This window comes from Passer domesticus, chromosome 18 (assembly GCF_036417665.1).
Source record: "Passer domesticus isolate bPasDom1 chromosome 18, bPasDom1.hap1, whole genome shotgun sequence".
NCBI classification, from domain to species: Eukaryota; Metazoa; Chordata; class Aves; order Passeriformes; family Passeridae; genus Passer; species Passer domesticus.
This window is the reverse complement of record NC_087491.1, coordinates 11,668,020-11,690,507: the sequence shown is the minus strand read 5'-3', so window position 1 is coordinate 11,690,507 and position 22,488 is coordinate 11,668,020. Positions and strand designations below refer to the sequence as shown.

Here is a 22,488-nt window from a genome sequence, read left to right as displayed (position 1 = left end):
TTATATTAAAATAGTCCAAAGATCCCACACACACACACAGAATCACTAGCACTATAAATATACTTAAGCCACTTTAGTGCAAAGTCTGGTTTTGCTTCCCCTGACAAATCCCTCTATATTCCTGCCAGCATATTAAAACGTCATCCTTTACTAATCTAATTATTGATTTTCAAGGATTCATTTACAGTTGAAATCCCAGAAGAACTTTTTTCAATTTACCATAAAAGTAATGACTTGGTTTATTAAGCATTTGATTGCTTGCTTCACGTGGTCTGTGTAACACTGAGAATGACTCGCATATGCACAGCAAGATTTGAGTTCATCTTTATGAGGAGCCACTCAAATTTACTTCACCTTTTAACAGAAGGATCTCCAGTAACGACCATCAGAAAGAAGCCAAAGCTTTGAATTACAAAATTGCTATCCTCACTTTACAAATTCATAAATGGAAGTTGGGACAGAAAGTCAGGAGTGCCTGCTCTGTCCCAGCCTCACACACAGGCAGGTGGAGCCTTCCCCAGTCCCTCCTTCCAATGGGTGTCTCTCTAAACCCCTGCTCTAAACATCATCTAATGCAACGTGCACCCACTCAGCACTTCTACAACTTCTCAGCCAATAAAGCCACTGGTTACCAACCCTCCATGAGGTCTGTCCCACGGGGAGCTGCTGCCTCCTGGGCTCTCCTGGAGCAGAGCCTGCACATCCTGCCATCAGCTCAGGGAAGCTGCCTCCATAAACAAACATTTCACCTGGCTAGAAAACAATGTCACAGGGGAAAAACTGAAAAGCTGACCAAACAAAGTGTATCCCATCAGATTAACTCCCTGTGGGTGGAACACCTCACACACAGGACAGTGACACGGACTGACGTGACCTGAACTCAAACGAGGGGCTGATCATCACCCCAGGTCTGCAGGGAATCCCTCTGGGCTGGGTGTGGGGGACCCCAGGCTCAGAGGAGCTGCCTCCAGGGAGCAGCAAAGCCAAAGCAAGAAGGTAAAACTCTGTTTTTAAAAGTGTGTATTGTAAAGAAAAAGACCCACATGAAATACTCCATTGTTTTGACCCCGCTCCAGCAGGTTTCCTCTCTTTGTTCCCATCGGCCACAACTTTCAGTTTCTTTCTCTGAACACAACAGCACCTGGTCCTACACATACTACATTTTTGTTCTGAAGACCTATCCCCTTCCAAAAACATAACTTTAGTATTAAATGCCTTTGCTTATGTGCAGAAACATCTTTGGAAGCAGCACCTCTGCAAGCACAGGCAATAATGGAAACACCAACTGGAATAAGACACCAGCTCAGAAGGCAGAACACATTTCTCTGCACTGAAAATGGGACATTGTCCCACCAGCCCAAAAGAGGGGCTGTTTGCTTTGATGGAGACAAGCTGTAAAACCTGACCAGCTGCAGCATCCTTTGGCCTGACCACAGCCCCACACACACAACAGCACTCACTGTACAGGGAATATTAAAGATAACATTTGCATAAACTTGGATTAAAATCTGAATTTTATCTTGAATGACACCACGGGAAGGATGTGCTATATTTTGCAAAGTCATGGAAGGGAAGAAGAAACATTTCTAAACCAAGCAATAAAATAAGGGCCAAGTCAGGCAAAAGTTTCAGCAGGTGCTTCAAAAACTCAGAACCAAACATGTGCTAAAACAACAACAACAAAAAAGCCTTCCAAACCCTCCACCTCCTCTCATTAAATGATCTAAAACAGATGAATTGGAAAATGTTTAGAAGGGTCTTTTGTTTGTACAGTCTGAAGGCAGATTCCTGTGCTCACATAAAGCCTCCTAAGGAATATTTTTTAAAGCACCAACCTGACTTAGAAGTTCTGTCAACTTCAAACCCGTTGTGAAGTAAGATCAGACTGAAATATTTCAGACTTCCTGACTCATGGAGTTACTGCCTTGATAATCACAGCACGTGGGAACACCACGATAAATAGCAAAAATCTCCATGCTGCATTTGCACACTGAATGTTTCCACCTCCTATCACATCCAGGCCTTGGAAGTGTCTTTTTTCAGAAGAGACAAACTGAAATTTAGGGTTCTCACACATCCAGTGTTTACATGAGAGGGAGGGAGCAATGCCATTGGGAATTCTCTGTCTCCTGCAATTCTCTGTGCCTTGGTACTTTGTACCCCCTTCTTCCTGTCAAAGCCTTGTGACAAATATCCAAAACTGCCCCTTGGCACTCTGACACTGAATGTCAGAATCCCAAGTAACAGAAACGTATTTCTGAGTGATAAAAAGCTTAAAAACAAACTCCCCAACAACAAATAAAGACTGTAGAAACTGGTAACATTTAATAAAAAAAATAACAGTAGATAATAGCAAAACTTTTGTTCGACACAGAAGATTTCTGTTGAGTTTAAAAATACTGTCCCTTGATTGAGATAATAAAAAAATAATATTTCACAGCTATTTTCCCAGTATATTTGGAAAATGACAACATAATCACAACCTAAACTTCCAGTAATATTTTTTTTCTTAAAAAAAAATAAAAAGGACTTCTACATGAAGCAAATTACCATCTTCTGAGAAGCTGTGAGTATAGAAATCCTTCCCATGGCACTAAAAAAAGCCACTGAATTGCATCTTGCAAATTGAACCTTCCAGCAGCTTAATTTAAAAGTGAGGCAGATAACTCTAATAAAAAATAAATTTATAGTCTGAGATGGAACTTCAAAATTAGTTCATTTAATCATATCCCAGCCCCATTTTTATGAAGATGCAATCTGATTTCTGTCCTCTCCTCAGCGTGGCATTTATCTGAGCAATGCTCTCACCACTGATTTCCAAAGCACCCAGACACAAACAGAGCCAGAGGTGGATTCATTTCATATGTGGAGGCTGAAAATGATCCAGCTGTAAAACTTGCTGCCTGACCATTCCTAGCAGGGAGTGTGATGGGAAGGGCCCTGTGCCTGCGCTGGGTGCAGGACCAAAGGTGTTCAATGCACTGCTGAGAAACAAAGGCAGGTTTGCCAAAATTATTTTTCCCACCATTGGCACAGTGAACAGAATCCACCCCCTGCAATTTCACTGAAGACAACAGACTCAAATGCTATAAATATTTAAAACACCTAAACACATACTACACATACCACATCAACATTAAATTAAGAGAGAAAAAATGTAATTTAAAATTTTAAAATATCAATAAATTAACACAGACAAAAAGAGAATTATTTGACACTAATACCAAACTAATGAGGCAACACTAAAAGTGTCTGTACAGTGGATGAAACTTGAATGCATCAACTGGCTGCAACTCCTCTCCATCCTTATCACTTGGAGACTTCCAGACTCTGATTTTCACCTCTTACAGGAAATGTCTGAGCTGAGGAAGACTTGGAGATGAGTAAGGCAACTGAAAACAGCCTGGCTGTCGGGAATGTTAGAACTGAACCTTTGCTGCAAAGCAGCAACAGCTGCAAGAATGCATCTGCATCTGGATCAGCCACCACGCTCCAAGTGCAATTCCAGGCTCAGGGCTGAAGGAGCAACTGCTTCAGCTCCAGTTAAATCTCTATGCCAAGATTTAGACCCCTTACCAGTTTCAAAAACTTTCAACATTTTCAAAAACCAGCACACAATGCTCCTATTTAAACCTTCTATTTAGCCATAAAAAAACCCTAAAAGCAAAAATCTTTTCTTTGCAGCTTCCACTTAAACCTGAAGCTGCCATTTCTAGGGTTGAGGCCCCGGCAGATTCTTCTCTTCTATTAAGTTCAATCAAATGCTATTTCAGTGACACACTGCATCATTTCAAAGACTTGGAAATGTTAGATAAGGTGAAGAGTCAGAGAAAGGCTATGGGGAGTTTACCTGAGAGGCTGTTCCAAAAATACCACACACACACACTGTGACATTAGTGACTAAAGCCCTTGAATTGTTCCCCAAAGCCCACCTTTGCCATCACACCCACAGAGCGCCCCAGACAACCAGCCAGGATGAGCAGGAGCTTATTATCCCACTTCTCCTGCAAGTGAGTCACTCCAGGCCTGAGCTCCCCCCTGGCTGTGTCCAACCAGAATTCCCACTGAAGGGCTGTGCCAAGCAAAGCCCCCCGGGCTGGGGCTCCCTGTGCCTGGGGGACCCAGCACAAGCCCCTCGCTGCTCTTTACTACAGGGCAAGAAATGGTGGCCTGAAAGCAGCAGGGTTTAGACAACCTGTGCTCTTAAAATTTCAGATGAACTGAAGAGGATGTTTATCTTGAGAGGTTTGGACTGACTATGGATGAAATAGCTGGAAGCTGATCAAGATGCCACTTAAATGCTTTGCCCCAGGGCCCTCCAAGAGAAGGAGGCAGCAGCAGCAGGGGCTCTGCCCCATCCTCCCCTGAACAGGTACACACACATCCAGAGAGGAACTCAAGTGTACCAGACTGAGTGCTGACAAATACATGCCATGCCAGGAATGCTTCATCCTGCTGCTCTCTCTCTCCTTCCCCATTTCCTCACTGGCAGCCCCATGAGACTGCACTGGAGCAAATGTGGATGGGCAGCAGGGCTGGGCTGTAGCAATCCTGGCATGTGATGGGGCAGAGAGAAGCTGCTATCCTCCAGGGCAAGGCATAGAGAGGAGAGGCCAGGGCTCAGCACAGCAGAGAGGAGGGGGGAGCTTGTAGGAGGGACAGGGCAGAGTATTAAAAATATGATCTTGATCTAGAACAACACAGACTTGAAATGATTTAACAAAAACAAAGCCTTGCCTTTGGCCAAGAGAATTACCCCAATTCTAAAAATACCACATTATTTTCCCTATCTTTTTTCATTCCCACTGTGACTAAGAGCACACCAGCTGTACCAGAGGAGCTCAGGGAATTCCCCACTCAGCAGCCCAAGGCAGTGACGGGAAGCACAAGGAGGGGCACAGAGGGCAGATGGTCGGGGGCACAACCTGCTCTCAGAGCAGGACAGACAGAGGGACAGCCCTGCACCAGGGACAGGGTGACGCTGCAATCCACCACTACAGGAATACTTGGTTCACTTTCATTTCCAAAACAGAATAGTAAAAAGACAAGGATATTCTTTAGGAAAAACTCAACAATTTGAGGGCCGTTCTGCCTTCTAAACAGCATGACAGTACTCAAAACATTTCATCTAGGCTAGCTTGAACAAGCTGTGGTCAATGAGATTTGGTTCCTCAGATATTGCCTTTGTCTGACCAGTTAGATATGCTTTTGCCAACAGGATTTAGCTCCTGCTATATTTGAACCATCTTTAATCCCATGAAGGCTAAAGAAAAATGTCTCTGATTTAGCTCTGTGCACTTATGAATAACTCAAATACTACAGTTAAATTTACAACATAGTTCCCTTAGCTGTTTAGAAGACAATTGTTTTCTTTCCTTTCCCCTTAAGTTCCAGTATGTAAAATATCAGAAGAATTTAGATTAAAAAAAAAAAATGGGGACATGTTATTTTTAAAGTTGTTCTTGAGAAAATTTCCACATACAAACCCGCAGCATTTCTCCACTGGTTTGAGAACAATTTTCACATGTTGGCATCATCCTTGAGTGGCTGCCACAACTCTGGTATCATAAAGCAACACGTATTTTCTCTTAGCTTATCAAAACACATTTTATTTAACTGCTAAATTTGGTCTGATCCAAGTTTTTCCTCTTACTCCACAACAAACAGGAAAACGCAGATGCCGCACTCGGATCCAAACATGCATCCTACCAGGGAGGGCACGGGAGCCAGACCAGCCCTAGGAGTACTGCCCAGACCACACGGCTGCACTCACGGCTCCTTAACAGAGTTCACACTGCAATGTTCACATTGTGCACTCCTGTTCTACAAGTCCTGTCTAGGTAGCACTGGAAAACAAATTGTTTGGCCCCTTCTGTTCTGACGCTGGAACATTGTGTCAATATACTTTGGCATATATTAAAAAAATCCCTGTAATATACCATAGACTGTGACATTTCCACTTCAGATCTATCATTTACATGTGAAGCACGAATCTCCAAAGAACCCAGTAAAGCTGTAAGAAAGACTACATTTTGCCGAAGCTCTCAGACACCCACTCCATTCAGTCACACCAGCTGGAGAGGTAAGTGTCAAGATACAGCTTTATTCTTTAAAACGAATGTGGAGGTGAAACTCCACAGCCTCCTCCACAGCAATCATTTTTTAAAGTGAAACCACAACGCTATGTGCTCCTGATCCTTCTATGTCAGCAGCATTTCTCAGAAACCTTTTTGCAAATCTGGGTATCTTAAAATCGTATCTAAGTTATTTTGCAATCTACGCAATTGTCCCTGCACTTCCCAGTCCAGCTGACAGGCGTCCTAGACATGACATCCATTGGAAGATCTTTTGCTCCTAGAGGTAGAGGAGTCCTTAGCTACCCTCTGTCTAGCACACGAGGCACAGATGGCCCCCGAGAGACGCTTCAGCCCCTTCTGAAAGACACTGTTGGAGAGACTGTAAATGACACAGTTGCAGAAACTATTGCTAATGGCAAGCCAAGTGGTCAAGAAGGACGCCACGCGGTTACTGTAGACATTGGAGCTCTCCAGCAGGAAATAGATGATGTAGGGCAACCAGAGGATGTAGAAGACGCTGGTGATGCGGAAGAGGACCATGGCGTAGCGCTTGTCCGGGCAGGGCTGGGCCTCCCCAGCCTCCCCGTCCTGCGAGCTGAAGCGCACGCGCCGCTCGTTGATCTCCTTGGTGTGCTGCTGGCAGATGCGGAAGATGTTGAAGTAGGTGAAGCAGACGATGAAGGCGGCCGGGGCGTAGAGCATCACCACAATGAAGAGGGTGAAGTAGGCATCGGTGTTCCAGGAATTGGCGCACCACTGGAACACGTCCCCATGGTATCCAGGCTTTCCCCAGTGAAAGGAGGGTAAGAAGACCAGGCAGGAGTAGAGCCAAATGGTCAATATGCAGATCCGCAGCCTCCACGGGGTAACCAGCGTGTTGTAGGTCAGGGGCTTCGTGATGGCAATGTATCTGTCAATGCTGATGCAGGCCAGGGAGGCCATGGAGACGCTCTTCAGCACTGATACCACATAACCAAAGATTTGGCAAACCAAGGACTCACTTAAAACAATAGGATAGTGCAGCAGAGACAAAGAAGGCACCAGACAGCTCACGCCCACCAGGAGGTCAGCATACGCCATAGTCTGGATGAAGTAGCTGGTGGTGTGGTGGTTCAGCAGAGGTGCACAGTGAAAGACAAATATAACAATAATGTTGCCCGAAATAATCAGCACCATGAGGAACACAATAATAACCACTTCCAGGAGGCAAAAATTGATGGTCTCCAAATAGCTAATGGCCAGGAGACAGAAGGGCCGGCCACTCTGGTTGCCAACCAAAGAGGAGTTCATCTTGAGCACTGCAGTGATCTCTCTACTTCATGCTCCTGCCTGCTGCCTGCAGCCACTCCAGGCAGCTGCTGTCATTGCGGCTGGTGCTGTGTGTGCAGCAATGTCAAAACCGGAGCTCCAGTCCCCAGGGCTGCTCCAGATGCTGCTGCTGTGCATTGTCTGCAGCACAACTCCCCTTTAAATCCGGCTCCCCGCCGCTGCCGCTGCACCGGGACCCAGCGGCAGGCATGTCAGCAACTTCCCCGGCGCACCGGAGAGGGCTGATACTGATGCCCTCCTGGGTGGGCTGCCGCGCCGAGGGGGGATGAGGGGCTGGGGGAAGAGGGAGAGGAACCTCCACCGACTCAGGACGAGAGTCCTCCCAAAGGCTGACAGAGAGAAGGGGAAAGTGTTTTACAGAACCGCCTCTCCCCCGCGCTGCCACCTCCGCCGCTCCCCTCCTTCCCCACGCCCTGCTCAGCGCTCCCCGTCGGCCCCGGCTCCAGCCCCGCTCCCGCCCCACGCCCCGCCGGCGGCAGCGGGAGGCGATGCCGCCTCCCCGGAGCCCCGGCAGCCGGGCGGGGGGATGCGCGGCGGGGAGGGCGGGGGTCCAGCCCTTCTCCGCTGGCTCCATTTTGCACGGCGCTTTTGTTCGCCGCCTCTCCGGGCCCCGCCGCCGCCGCCCCGGCCCCGCCGCCGCCCTGCCGCCCCCCGCCCGGCCCGGGGCCAGCCCGGCCCCGCCGCCCCGGCCCTACCTGCGGCGGGGGAACAAAAGCGCGGAGCATCCTCGGGCGGGCGGCGTGCGCTCCGGCCGCGGCGATGCGGAGCCGGGGGCGGGGAGGCGGGAGGAAGGGGAGGGAGGCGGCGGGAGCGCGGGGGAGGGCGCGGCGCGGCGGGGACCCGGCGGGGAGCGGGGCCGCAGCCCCGGCCCCCGCCCGCCCGCCCCAGCGCGCAGGGAGCCGGGCAGCGCCGGCCGCAGCCTCGGCAAGGCGGCTGGGCGCTCCGGGGGCGCTGGGCGAGGCGGATCCACGGGCGGCCGGTGCCGCTGGGAGCCTCACCCGGCGCGACCCCGCCGCCCCCGGCAGCGCACGCGGGTCCCGGCGCCGGCGGTGCCGCAGGGACACACACCCAGCGCAGCCCGCTCCTCCTCCCGCACCCTGCACGGCGAGCGCCAGCCGTCCATCACCGCCCTGGATTCACGCGGTTCGTCGTCACTTAAAGGCTTTTCCATCGCAGCTCTTTTGGCGAAATACCTGTTCTGGAATGAACGTGCCTTTCCTAGGTGTGCTGTGTGTTGCTCGCAGGAACACACTGCCCTGAAACCAAGGGCGAAGCTGAGAACGATGTCCCACCATTAATCCAGATGCTGCTCCAGGTAGGCAGGCACCTCCCTCCATACAGAGACACACACAGAACGCAAAGGCATCGCCGTGCCTGACATCGGACACCAAAGCACAAAACCCAGCGACATTCCAGCCAGCAAAGACGTGAGAGATTCACAGCACAGCGCTTAAACTTGTATTCACACCCTAAGTTAATACCATCTCACTATTTAACCAGAAAAACCTCTTTGAAGGCAGAGAGGCATAACAAGGTACAGCTCTGGTTTATTGTTTGTTCCCAGGCATGCAGGAGCTCATTCTCTGCCCCTGACACCAGGCTGCTCCACTGCCACCACTCTGGGCAAGCCCTTGCTACAGGAATTTGTATTTGAATGGATCAAACCAGTAAAAAACCGGAGTGAAGTTCTTCAACAATCAAAATCATTCAGTCAGACATCAAAGTGTGTGACTGGCATCCTTACAAGCTTATGTCCACACTCTGAATTCAACCAATACCAACAAACCCAAGGTTTTGGTTAACCTAAGCTAAACATTGGTCATTCTGCGGAATACCCAATGGGAAATTAATTGTGGCCACAGATGTCAAAGCAACTGAGCCACAACTCTCAGGTTTTCAGCTGACCAGTAAGTACAAGAAACATTTCATGATACACTTGTGGTGGCCAAAAATCTGTGCTGGACAACAGCATGACTTGGCAGATTTTTAGTTAGTCTTGTACAAATGCCTGAAAACAAAAACTTGGGGGTTCTGCCCTATCTTTAACCCAAAAAAGATCTCTTTACTATTGTCCACTTTTTTTTTTTTTTTAAATTTATGGTGTTTCTACTCATGGCAACTGAAGTACTAGAACTGTAGCTAGGAAACATAAACTTTGAAATAAATTTAGGCCAGGGTATTGTGTATTTACAAAAAACAAACTATGATTGAATTACTGCTGGAGAAATGATCTCCTATCTTTCCAAAGCAGAGAATGATTTACATACCGATTGATTTCTGGATCCTTGGGCATGAATAGACACCTTATAAACAGCCCCATGAAAAAGTATGTTACACTGAACTTCCTAATCAGATCCACAAAAACAAGGTAGCAATGGAAATACTGGGCCCAACCAAAAGGACATCTGGTTGCTGCAATTTTTAAACAGAAGATGGACCATGAAATCAAAAACTCCCCAGTGTTCAGGTTTTTATGAAAAGCTTAACGCCCTTAGAGCCGAGGTATTTCTGTAGAAGAGCCACGTCTGTTTTTCCCTTTAACTGACATTCTATTGTTTCTCCAAAGCTCAGAGCAATGACTCCACTCAGTGCTCCTGCCAGCTCACTCCTGCCAGCTGAAAACACCCAAACCAGCAAGAGCTGCACCTCCTCCTGTGCCTGCACCTGCAGCCAGCCCAGCAGGTGAAGCCAAGTGCCCCTGGAAGGTAAGAGGGGTACAGTGCCTGCCCCCAGCTCTCTGGTGGGGGCACCACCAGCACAGCACCAGAACCTCTCCTAAAGACACCAAAACCTGGGGCTGAGGTCTGTGAGACTGAAAATACTGCTGTGGTGTACAGACTTCTCCCACTGTACACCACACAGCACCACCTCATCTAAGGCAGTGGAAAATACTCCAGAAATTATTCAAAGTTACAATGACAACTCCTGGGAAAACTGCTGCTTGTAAAAGATAATTAAACTTTTATCACCACGTGATCAAAACTAATCAAACGAGGAATCTCGAGGTTCAGGCACACTGACAAGGCTACGTCATCGTACACTGTGATGCACAGATGCATGGCAGGTTCCATTTCAGCTGATTGTACAGTCATGGCCCTCTGCCCTCCTGAAAATTCAATGTATTCTTTTTAATTTATAGGAACATATGGAAATATGATTGTGATACAAGTAGAAAATAAGTGTTAGCCACCCACAGCTAAGGTTCTGTCACATTTTATGCTACCGATGACAACACATTCAGTCAAATAACAGTAGTGACATTTTAATCTATTTCTTCATTAAAAACTAGCATCATTTGCAGCAAGACAGACAAGTATATTTGGTAGAACGTCTGTGTTCTATAATCCTCATCTCTTGGAGACAAAAAGGTGGGAAGATGAGAAAGTGGGTAGCAGGAATCCTGCTGTAAGAAAGACTGGAACAAATTAATCTACCAGGCCTGGGATTTCTCCCAGAAATGGTGACCCCAGAGTAACATTCCAGGATACTCCTCCTGACACTGGACTATTACTTTTTATTTTATTTGTGCCACAAGATGTCCCTCTCACGTTGTAATTTTCTTAATATAGTGTATTTATCTGGTACAACAGTTCATGGCTTCTTCCTTTCAACATTACTTCCTCCCACACAGACCTATATCCAAAAGCTTTTTATTTTCTCCTCAATATTGTAAATGTCAGATTTTTAATGCTGATATTATAAAGAACATCTCCGTTGACAGATTCAGTAGCTGTATTAATCCTTTCTAAAATTTGTCTGTTGTGGCTGTTGTCTCATTCTCTTTGTTTGTATCATGATTATTTGTCTTTTTTAGCCTGTCTGGTTCACTTTACATTTTTCTACTCAACAACACTTCCCATCCACCTATGCCTGTCCAGAACATGGGTATTGTTCCTGCAGGTGTCTGTTAACACCTGGAGTGGGTCCCCATGTGTCTTCTGCTACCTTTCAGTGGCTGGAAGCCTGAAGATTACCAGCCCTAACTGTGATGCCAAAGTGCTACCAGGAGCAGATGCCCTTCCCAGGGATTGTCCAGATTGCTTTACCCAGAGCTTGCTTTCTGTCCCCAGTAGGGACATGACCTTAATTCACTGGGCTGGCTGTCATCCACACTCCCCACCACCAGCATGGCAGTCTGGAGCTGCTAAAAGCTTTGTTATTGCACACAGATGGTGTGCAAATTCTCAAAAGTAATTTGTGGAAGCACCATGATGGTGAAACTTCAACCTTCCCGCAATAACAAAGCGCAGAGAACAAAACCCCAGCCAGTGTGTGGCAAAGAAAACCAGAGCAAATAATTAATATATGCTGTCATGATGACTGGAACACAACGAGCACACCTTGAAACACAATTTCAATGCCATTTTTAAGTCATATTCAAGAGGAGAGCTAGACACAGCTCTCCTGAATGGTACAACACAACAGGAGACATTTCCTTTTCAATCCTTCAGTAGCCACTCAGTGAACAAAAACTGTTCTTTCAGCAATTAATTTGCAAAGGAAAGGAAAAAACCAGAGGTTACCCGAACTTGCCCAGGAAAGCAACCACCAGAAGAAATACTGGGGTACTGCATCCAACATTCTGTGCACAAGAGGAAAAATATCTCTGAAACAGGCCAGAAGGTGATGAAGCAGCTGTCAACACAGACCCTTATTAATTTGGGACTGTGCTGCTGCATGGGGTCAGGAAAAGCCTGGCAGAAATCAAATGCAGCTACAGGAATAGAGGGCAACATGCAGAGAGAAGGGGCACTGCATTATGAGCACAGCTTCCCTGCATCTCCTGCTCACATTCCAGGGCACAGGTTGTACATGGACTCCTTGTGCTCCTGCACTACAGCACAGCAGTCATTGTCACATAAACCCCCTTCAAGGCATGGTAAAGCAAATAACTGCAGGCTTGCCAGAGAAGAATTGCCATTAGAGACATGCAAAACATGGCAAAGCATTACAAAGATGGGAAAGCAATGTAATATAATGGACCCTTGTCTTCATATAATTAGCAATTTTTTTCCCAGGAACATTTACTCCTATACATTGCTGCATACTGACTGTAACTGAGCTGCTATTTTAAGAGCAGTAAGAATTAGTCACATTAGAACTCCAAAATTATCACATTTCATGCCTAAGAAAAGCATGAAAAAAAATTTAAGGCCAAAGTGCAGCCCAGCTTTATTATACTCTTGGCATGGACTACGTGCAAAGGGTCTGCAAATATTATATTGCTGGGCCTTGAATTCATATTCTCCTCAGCCTCCCAAACACTCCTTGCATTTTTTGCCTTTTCTCCTCTTCAGTACCTCCACACAGCCACTGAGAGAACCCTATTTAAAACCTTGCACCTCTTCCACTGCCTGCAGACTGAAGAAATCCCAATTCCCCTGTGAACCAAGCACACATTTCTGTTCTCAAACACCAACCTCTGTCCCTTCTACAGGAACAGTCCTGGCCTGTTTCCATATTTTAAGTCACAACAAAACAGCCATGGATGGCACTGGGCTGATATGGCACCTCCAGATTAAGGAAATGTCATTTTCATTTGCTTGAGCTGGCTGTGGCAGCGTGCTGCTGATGTACCACAGACCCCATGAGCCCACAGCAGGGCCTGAGAACAGCCCCTCAGGACCCATTCTCTCTAATTCCTTAATTAGTTTCTGTGCTGAACGACCACTGCAGGCATAGCCAGGGCTTTTCAGCAGAGCACAGTGCAGGGCCAGCCCACTCTCCTCACACTTGGACTCCAGAGATGCTTCCAACACAAGATGCAGGTTACTTTCTTTGTCTCAGCCAAATGAAAATGAGTGGAAAGGTTTCACAGGTTTAAAAATGAAATGTTACACTATCCCCTTCCAGCTGACAAAGATAGTAGCAGAACGTGTCACCAACTGTGCCACAAAGACATCATCTTTTGCATTCTGATACCAAAACACTGAAACAGAGAAACAAGTGAGGCTGACAGCTACTCACCAGGCAATTAAAATAACACAACAGGATAGCTGTGATCACTCCTTGCCAGAGCACTCAACCTCCACATTACTTATATGATTTATTCACCCTAAAATCCATGTTACAGCTCTACAATGCATAAACCAGTATTAAGGAATTTGGATCAAGTTTTTTCTATATTCACCAATTATCTGAAAATACTTATTTTCATATACAGAGCATTTTTAGCTGATTTAACATGATTCATTCACATTATGTAGGATCCTTGCTGCATGACTCCAGCAGAAACTGAGTTTAATTTCAGAAGCCCTCCTGCCCTCGAACTAAGGTCTTTAATTGCTCCTTGTGAACCTGTGCCATCAAAATATAGAGATACAAAGGCTGATTCACTTGTTTTGCTTTTTAACTGGTGAATAATTAATTTCTGTAATATTTGTACTAAAGCTGTATCATTAATAATTTCTAATACAGTCCTTCTACACTTGCATGTTTGATGAAAGCAATTAAATCCAATGTAGCTATACAGATAATGGTCAAATCCAAATTAACACATCCATTTTCTGGATAAGAAGGTGACATTTCATTTTGTGACCCATTTGTTACTTGAACTTTGAGAACCATTGAGTGATGTCTGTACATACAATTCTTATATCCTTTTCCTACCTTACTGGGCTCAGCATTCAAGATGAGAAATCACAAAACTGCTGTCCAATGCAAAAACATCCACATTGTTCTGTTTTCTTTCTGCCAAAAAAGGCTGTAATTTCTAGTGTTGGATTTTTAGCATAAACGCTGAGACAACACAACAAAATTCAACTTCCATAAAGAAAAGCCAAACAAGCAAAGAAAATTAATCTGTCCGTTATGAAAGCAATTAATAGGATATTTATTTTTTACAAACTCAGAACTCTGAGTGAAACAGGACTATGAAAGGAAAGCAGTGTAATGCCACCAGCAGCTCTCTGCCAGGGTTTTTGTGGGAAGACTGAATCACAGTCACTCCTTGATGCATTCAGGTACACTCAGGGACCCTCAGGCAAGAGCACGCTTGAAGCCACTGCATTCCCACTCTCTAAGAAATGGCAGGGGGAAAGCAGAAAAAGGCACGGTACCTTTGTGATGAGGATCCTGTACTTCTCCACGAGGTGGTCGTTGTTGTGACACCCTGCCAGCAGCTGCCACACCTCGCCCCGCAGCGCCTCGGGGACGCCGCTCCGCACCAGCGCCGACAGCGTCTTGGGCCGCACGCTCAGGTTCAGGTGCCTGCACAGGGGAGGGCTCAGTTACTGCCCACCAACACAGAAACCCAGCTGGACACCACACACAGCACGACTGCCAGCCACTCCAGAACTCCACGTGACATTCAAGTCATGAATAATAAATACAATTTGGAGAACTACTTCCCAAACTATTTTCTCGACTGCCATTGAATTTATGTACATATAACATTCAACAAACCAAAACACTCCACTAAATGCTAGAGGACAGAGGTCACAGCCTGTAAATTCCAAGTTCCAACTACCCCAAAATGAGCAGTTTGCAGAAGTCTGCCAGCAGGAGGTGACCTTCGCAGGGAGGAGGGACAGAGGAGTGAGTGAGAGCTCTGGGATTCACCTCTCGTGGTTCTGTAACTGCATCCCTGCATCAGAGCAGCCTCTGCTGCTCCAGCCAGCCCCAGCTGAACACTCCTTCCAGTGCCACCACTGACAGCTCCTCAGCTGCAGCACTGCAAGGTGTAAAAACTGAACCTACGTATAATTTATGCACTTACAGCATGAACAGCTCATTGTGGCTTATATATAAAAATCCCCAAAAGACACATGTCTTAAATCATAGGAATTAATATTTTGCAGCAGTTACCAAAAAACAAAGTTCTGGATAAAATGATCAAGAGAACTGACAGACAAAGCTAGGCAGAAAAATGAACTTGTGTCACACCAACTGCCTAATGTTCTTAGTAAACTGGCATTTATTAACATTTGTAACAATCTAACAGATATGTGGATAATAATTCTACACAGACTGGGACTCCCTATGGCCCTTCTCCAGTCTACAGTGTTCTGACACAATAATCTAGAGACTAACAAGGCAGACATTTAAATCACTATTTATTGCACAGAACCCAGGACCGTCATGTTCTCCTTCATTGTGCTTTCTCCAAAAGAAATTGACTAAAATAAAAATAATATTTATATAGTAGTTACATTTATATCAATATATAGTTACACCTATAGACATACATTATAGGCATTTACTTATTATGCTTTTATAATATGTAAGTATATTTCTATAAAATACTTCCTATATACAAAATACTCAATGTTTCTGTAAAGGTCTATAAAACTGCTTTGCCTTAATCTTACATCAGAGGAAGGACAACAGCAGTTCCAATGAATACAGTCATGAAGGCTGTAGACTAAAGGCTACACACTACTAGATTCTTCCCAACTATTTTTGAAATGAGAAAATTGTGTGACTCAGCAGTTATGAAACATCAGCCAAATATTCTTTGGTATCACAAAATACCAAATATTTAATTACTATACAAATCTAATTATACAATTCTAAAAAACTACCATGAAACTACCTGAAGTGTGATTTTTATGGTTTTCAATCCTCTTATGTTAAAAGCTGGAGGATCATTGCTTCCAAATACACGTTTTTAGTTAAGAAGGAAAGCCCTTTAACACATATTAAAGCTGTTGCCAGCATTAGCACAGAAGCATTTCATATCCTCTTAGAGCTGCCAAAACATTTCCAGTGGGAGTCAGGTGGCTTAATTATCTCCAAGCCCTTGGAAGAATTACAAAAAAATTCAAGTTGAAAGAAACTTTCTCACAGCAGCAGATGCAGAGAGCTCATCTGGGAAAGCTGTTTCTCCAAATCTAGGCGAGGGAAAAGGGATCATGTATCATTTTACCACAGCCTTCCCCTCTTACAAATGTGTCCACTTAGTGCAAAACCAAAGTGGAAGGAAAACTACTTATTCAAATAAGCAATAACTGCAGAAAAGACTAAACTGTTATAATCTTAATTTAAAGAGATTCCTGTCTAAGGGGTCACATCAATACTTTTTCTCATCTAGGCTGCATGACTGACTCCACTCTCTGCTGTCCTACTTAGATCCAATACCCCATCAACCTCTGACCTGCTGTGCAGCCCTTGCCCTGCTCTCCCTGACTTCAGGAAGCCAAAGGCCACAATTAAAGCCAGAGTCAAAATGAAGCCTGTCTGTGCTCAGCCTCATGCTGCCCATCACCCCCCTTCGTGGGGAAAAAATAAAACCTAACAAAACCCCTGAATTTTACAACAATCAGCATCACTTTGGAACTGCTCAGGCTACTTCAAGATGAATAAAAAAATCCCTCATCCAAGGAGGATTGTGTTGCATTAGTAATTGGACTGTCAAGAAACACTCTTCTTGTACACTGACATTTTCCAGGGAAAAACAGCAGAGCTCATGTACTTCCTTCTTGGCAGGCTCTGGAGCCTTCCTTTAGATAAGGGAGGAAAAACATCTTCTCTATCCAAGTCCAAAGCTCCCATTTCCTAAGCTACAGTCACTAAGATATGACAGCTGCAGGAAAAATTGGCTGTGAACCCAGTCAGAATTACAAAGAGGAATGGAAGTGATCTCTGCAAAACAGACAAAGCAAGAGCTGCATTTTCTTTATAGTACTTGGTTTAGGTTTTCCTGTAACAAAATCCCAAGGAACCTGAAGACAAGTAGAATTTTAAGACAGAACCAACTAAAGACACAGCATAAGTGAATTGCTATACATTAAGCACGCACTCAAAAATTAAAATATTTATAACACCCTCTAAAGAAATCAGAAAACATCAAGTCAGAGAATAAGGGTTGTTGTGGGGATTGACAGAGAACTAAATCCAAATTAATCTTATATCAAATGGCCTCTGTAAATAAAAACTCCAAGCAGAAGGAGCAAACAGAATGAGAATATTCAGAATTGTAATTTTCAGAATGTGATTTTGCCACTTACCACTTGGACAGCAGCTCTCCCCACGTTTCAAGAATTTTTTCTGCACACTCTTTGGAAACATCTCCAGAACCACTTAAGAGTGGTTCATCATTGTCTGCCAAGAGAACAGAAGACACTTCAGCCAAGGCCACATGGAAGGCCAGCAGGAACAGTGGAAAAGCAGAAACCCAAGTTCTCTCCATTTCATCTCTGTAATGCCAGATGTAAGGCCAGATGTTTCTATACTCAGAATGGTCATGGCTTGCTTTAAAGAATTTTTTAAAAGCAGAAGTTCTTGAAAATGCATGAAGTTCCAAGCCGGGCAGGTCCTGGTACAGCCTCATCTCTGCCAGGTGTCTGACTCTCCACTACAACACTGCCTGCTGACACTTCCAAGTAACACCAGCTTCTCCCTTCTGCTCTCAAACCTGCTCACAGCTGCTCAGGGAGGGCCAGAAGCTGTATGATCATCCCCCATTTCTAGGAGCCCTTTTTCACATTGTCCCAAATACACCACACAGGAGGCCTGGGCTGAGAAAAGCAGGGACACTGAAGTGGAGACGAGGGAGAGGTTGACCAGGAATGCCAGGACACTGGGTATGGAATCTTGCAGTACTCCAGGAGGAAAGACCCCCTGAAGCAGGCAGATTCTGACTGGAAAGGATCCTAAATATTTAATAACCACATTATTCACCAACTGCCCTTTCTAGAAGTCCACAAAGCACAGGAGCTTCTTACCTTCCTCTTCATCATCCTCTGGAGGAGATGGGATCATGGAGCCCTGCGAGCCCGACTGGGGCAGGCGCAGAGAGGGGCTGGCTGTGGTTTTCCTTCTCTCCCTCTCTGACTCACTTTCCAGGCACACAACCTCATACAGAGTGTCCGAGTTGTTCTTCCTGTCCTTCTGCTTTATCTAGGAAACAAGGCTCATTTCACTGAGGAAGCTACACAAATGCCAGATCCCCAAGGCTCTGCCTCCTCTTTCCACAACAGGAGAGCTGAGGAACAACTTCCATCCCATTGTCCAGTGAGGAATGCTCACACCTGGAACACACTCAATGCAAGGTGCAGGCTGTCAGTGCTTCTGATGCCCTGAAACGTGCTGGGAGTGTGCTGCACCCAATGGCACAGTGTCTGCCACAGGCACAAGTGTCACTTGGATCTGCCATCCACAGGGAGCTCATCTTTCCAGCCATCAAAGAACTGGACACAAATGCTCTGATTTTTAAAGCTATAAATGCTTCTGTGGTCTAAGAGATGAAGGTTCCTCAATATGCAGCAACTTTCCCTTTATTTAAACAGTAGTGGAAAATTGAAAGCGAAAACTTTAAAATTATGTCAAATTCTTCTTCAAAGAGAATTTATAAAATGAGCTAAAATAGAAAAGGTTTTTGGGGATACTGATGGTGTTAAAAGAAGTCTTAAAAATTTGTTCATATTTATTTGAACAAGATGAGATGAACTTTAAGGTCCCTTCCAAACCAAACCATGATTTTCCCATGGCAATGGCCTTTAGCAAAGCTTCCAACTCTGTGTATACATTGCTGCAGGAACACAAATTGCTGAGTCCCAAAGTCTACTCTGTGACCCTGTTTCCCCATAATTTTCAATCCTTTGGTACCTTCCTTTCCTTTAAAGAAGGATTTTTCTTTGTGAAGCAGTTCTAAAATTTTAATACATTTTAAGGACTTAGAATCTTTTTTCCCTAAATGAATAAAAATAGCAGAAAAGAGAAGGTGAAGAAAAGAGGGAAATAAGATTTATAATTATACTCCACACTAAGCTCCCAGTGCTCAATTTTATTCTTTGGAGCATTAAAAATGAAGAGAAATACATCAAAACTAAAAATGACTAAATCACTAAATGCAATCGGAGCAAATAAAATCCCTCTGCTTTCACCATTTCCACATAAAGAAACACTGCCAAAGTAAGATAAGCCAATTCTACACAGCTGTACTTTTAATAGGCTAATCATGACTCCACAGAAACAGGTTTCCCTTCCAAGCTTATCAGGCAGAACATTCTATATTTGTTGCTTCCACTACGAGTTTTGATAATCTTCCATTAGTAAACACTGGAAGTTGGATAACCTGACAGTGTCTGTGGAAAAAGAGAATTGGCCAAGATAAGTCACAATGTCTGTGAATTTGGTAAGACAAAAGATCCAGAATTAGCTCAGTAAGATAAGCTTCCTTTAAACTGCCAAACAGAAAAGGCACCTTTTGGAGGCTGTAGAATATTTATAACCCAACAGCCTCTACATCCTCCACCTCAAAAATATTCTAAATAAAAAGGCTGAGCACATCCATGAAGAATTTTTCTACCTTAAACTTTGAAGGAAAGGGGTTTTTCTTTACACAGAAAAAGAATCCTTGGTGAACTTCATCTTTGTTACTACCCAGATGCCATTCTTTGCTAGCACTTAAAGGCAAGTGTAAAAACAATGAAGAAAAGCCTCTTGCTTAACTCAAAACCTCTTTAAATAAGAACACTTATCAAGAAATTAGGACTCCAACACTGCTTTCTCTTTGGGCTGCACCCAAAATTGCTAAGCCTTGAGAGAGCACGTACATCCACATTGTTCTTTGCTTTTACACATTTCCAGTTCTTTAAACAGGACTTTCATTTCAGAACAATAATTTCTAGAGCAGAAGAATAGCAGCTATTTCAAGTACATGATCTCTTCAGTGACTTGGACCTTCAACTTACCAGCCTTATTTTGAGATTTAGTTATTGCCTTGTACTGTTATTAGGAATATCCTGGACAGAAATAACGCTTCCATTTTTAGGAGATGGGTAAAAAAAATAAGTTGGAAAAAACAGTAAAATTTTTTAACAAGTTCTAGGGATTTTTTGTGGTTGCTTGGATTTTCTTCCCCCAGGGCAAACTTGGGGTATGTGTGAATCCTGTAGAAGGGGAAAACAGACTTTGACAAAAAATAATTTCCTTTGGAATTTCATGGATGTTTGCTCATCTAAAAAAACTTCAAAATAAATGTTAAATTTGCATGAAAAAATAACTTTAGTGATCAATCAGATACCACGTCACCAAGATTACAGTACGGACTTCTTATTTTTCTCTTAATCCTTAATTGTACACAATTATCCCTCTATACCCTTATGGCAGCAAGTCTCAGCATAGCCCCAGTTTGCAGATAAATCCTCTGTTCCTTTTCTTGCTGTGGTTTGGCTGGAAAATCCATAAGCCTCTCTGTAACTTCGCAGGCTCATCAAAGCTATCAAAAAAGCTATTTCAGGCTCTTTGTGAGAACTGCAGATAGCCAGCAACAATCAGCACAATAAAGGGTAGCTTTTCTCAAAGTGAAGTGCATTTACTTTAACCTCTTGGAATCCAGAGGAAAATGTTGCATTATGAATATTATATTAGTAAAGGTTTTAGCAATCATAGGGAGAAACAGCCTATTAACTGGCAATTTAATTTCTTTATTTTTTAACACATTACCTGTTTCAATTTTAAGAAAAAATTTTCAGTTGAGCTCCGTTTGCTGAAGGGCCAGAACAGCCTCTCATTAGGTGAGCAAACTCTGACTTTAGTCTCCAGAATGAACCGAACGGGCTCCTGCACCTCAGTGATGACCAAATCCACAGCAGTGGTCATGAACAACACTTTATCTAGAGAGAAAATGAAACCACAATGTCAAAAGAAACATTTCAAATGAAATATTCCATAACCCCTTTCCCAGTAACGTGGAAGAACAAAGGAAACCTTCCTTTTCAGAATCGATTTTCCAACTAATTTAACATCTCAAAACCCTACAAGTTTCAAAATAGGGAAATTGGATCACTAGGCACTATCCACCAGAGAGTAAGAGAACTGCAGCCTTCAAGCCAAGAAAATGATCTTGTTAAAGAGAATAAAAATTCTGCTTTTTCAAATCCCACTGAAATTGTATCCAAAACCTTCATTAAACATTACAGATGATCTGTGCACTCAACTGCACAGTGCAGATCTCTTGCCATCCAGCCTAATTACACTTCAATTCTTTTTTGGTTTTAGAAGTTATTTAAGTGTTTAATACCATGATATCAAAGGCATTTAAGACCATCTCAGCTGTGACATTCCAAAAATTGACTACACACTCTGATGCTCCAACAGGAGGCAACAGGGCTCAGTGACCTATGAGATCTCTGGCAGGGAATGATGAATTGTGTCCTTCAGGCAGGATGGCATCCACTCCAGCACCAGACTGTGCCCAGCAGCTGACTTTCATGACTTTGCCCAGTCAATTCCCATTAACTTCCCAACCTCTGGCACACAACAGTGACAAGAGACTGAAAAGATGATAATTCAGCTGACATCTTAAAAGAAGTAATGACATTCTCTTTCAGGACTTGAGAGAGCAATGCAACATCAGCTATTTTTGGATGACAGTTGGAGTGGTTTGCTTACATTTTCACAGGTATGGGAATCCTTCTGTTTGATTAAAAACTTGGGTTTGGAAAAATTTGAACTGACCACAAGACACTGAGCAAAGCAAGTGCCTGCAAAAGCCATTTAGTGCAATTGTCAATGGGATTCTTGAAAAGCTCCAGTGGTGCCCAGAGCACCTGCATCCTGCCCCACACCTGCAGAGCCTCCTACTAGGAAACAGCTCCTACAACATATTACTGAACACAGTTTGCTTTTATTTGGGGTTTTGTTTTTTTTTTTTAATTTCATGTGGCATTTAGCACCCTACTTTCTGAGAATATATCCCATCCTGTGAAAGTCTTTTGTGGGATTCTTCTGAAAAGAGAACTGATCCAATGCCCACTATGGAAGTCATTTCCATGCCTAGGAATAACACCTGGCAACATTCATACCTTTTGGTGTTTCTTCATTTACAAACTGGAAGTGTGGAGACTTTTGATTCCAGCTCCCAGTGATCACATATGATTTCCCATCAGAACTTTTACCCATGGACTCCTGGAAACAAGGTAAGTTTATGCATTTTTTTTAAATTAAAGAAGTTTCTACATTATGTAGTGCCAGCCCTGTGAAAGAGCTACTGCACTGGCAAGGAAAGGGCAAGTCCATGTGACAGAGTCTGCAGCAGAGATCATCTCTGAAGGAAATAACAGTTACCCTGCAATCCTTGGTGTCCATGCTAATAACACAGAAAGGCCAATTAATACTAATTATTCTGTTAGCACAT

The 22,488-nt window shown here is 44.1% G+C and overlaps 2 protein-coding genes across 6 annotated transcripts in view; both read right to left on the bottom strand.

Moving 5' to 3' along the window:
- The window catches only part of RABGAP1 (RAB GTPase activating protein 1), a 72,766-nt gene that overhangs the window by 24,375 nt on the left and 25,903 nt on the right, over window positions 1-22,488 (bottom strand). For all 5 annotated transcript variants that reach the window (XM_064393760.1, XM_064393759.1, XM_064393758.1 and 2 more), the window contains 5 exons: window positions 22,157-22,259; window positions 20,796-20,965; window positions 18,071-18,245; window positions 17,354-17,447; window positions 14,465-14,615 (listed from right to left, as the gene is read on the bottom strand). In XM_064393760.1, coding sequence (XP_064249830.1) covers window positions 14,465-14,615; window positions 17,354-17,447; window positions 18,071-18,245; window positions 20,796-20,965; window positions 22,157-22,259 — 693 coding nt within the window. The remainder of the gene's footprint in view (window positions 1-14,464; window positions 14,616-17,353; window positions 17,448-18,070; window positions 18,246-20,795; window positions 20,966-22,156; window positions 22,260-22,488) is intronic.
- GPR21 (G protein-coupled receptor 21) lies at window positions 5,582-14,441 on the bottom strand. Its single transcript, XM_064393780.1, has 2 exons — window positions 8,102-14,441; window positions 5,582-7,735 (listed from the first exon to the last, which is right to left on the bottom strand). Exon 2 carries the CDS (start codon window positions 7,365-7,367, stop codon window positions 6,321-6,323), a length of 1,047 nt encoding a protein of 348 aa, XP_064249850.1. The 5' UTR covers window positions 7,368-7,735; window positions 8,102-14,441; the 3' UTR covers window positions 5,582-6,320.

Excerpts from the sequence above, each read along its gene's own strand:
- GPR21 (XM_064393780.1), bottom strand. The coding sequence starts at position 7,367 with ATGAACTCCTCTTTGGTTGGCAACCAGAGTGGCCGGCCCTTCTGTCTC.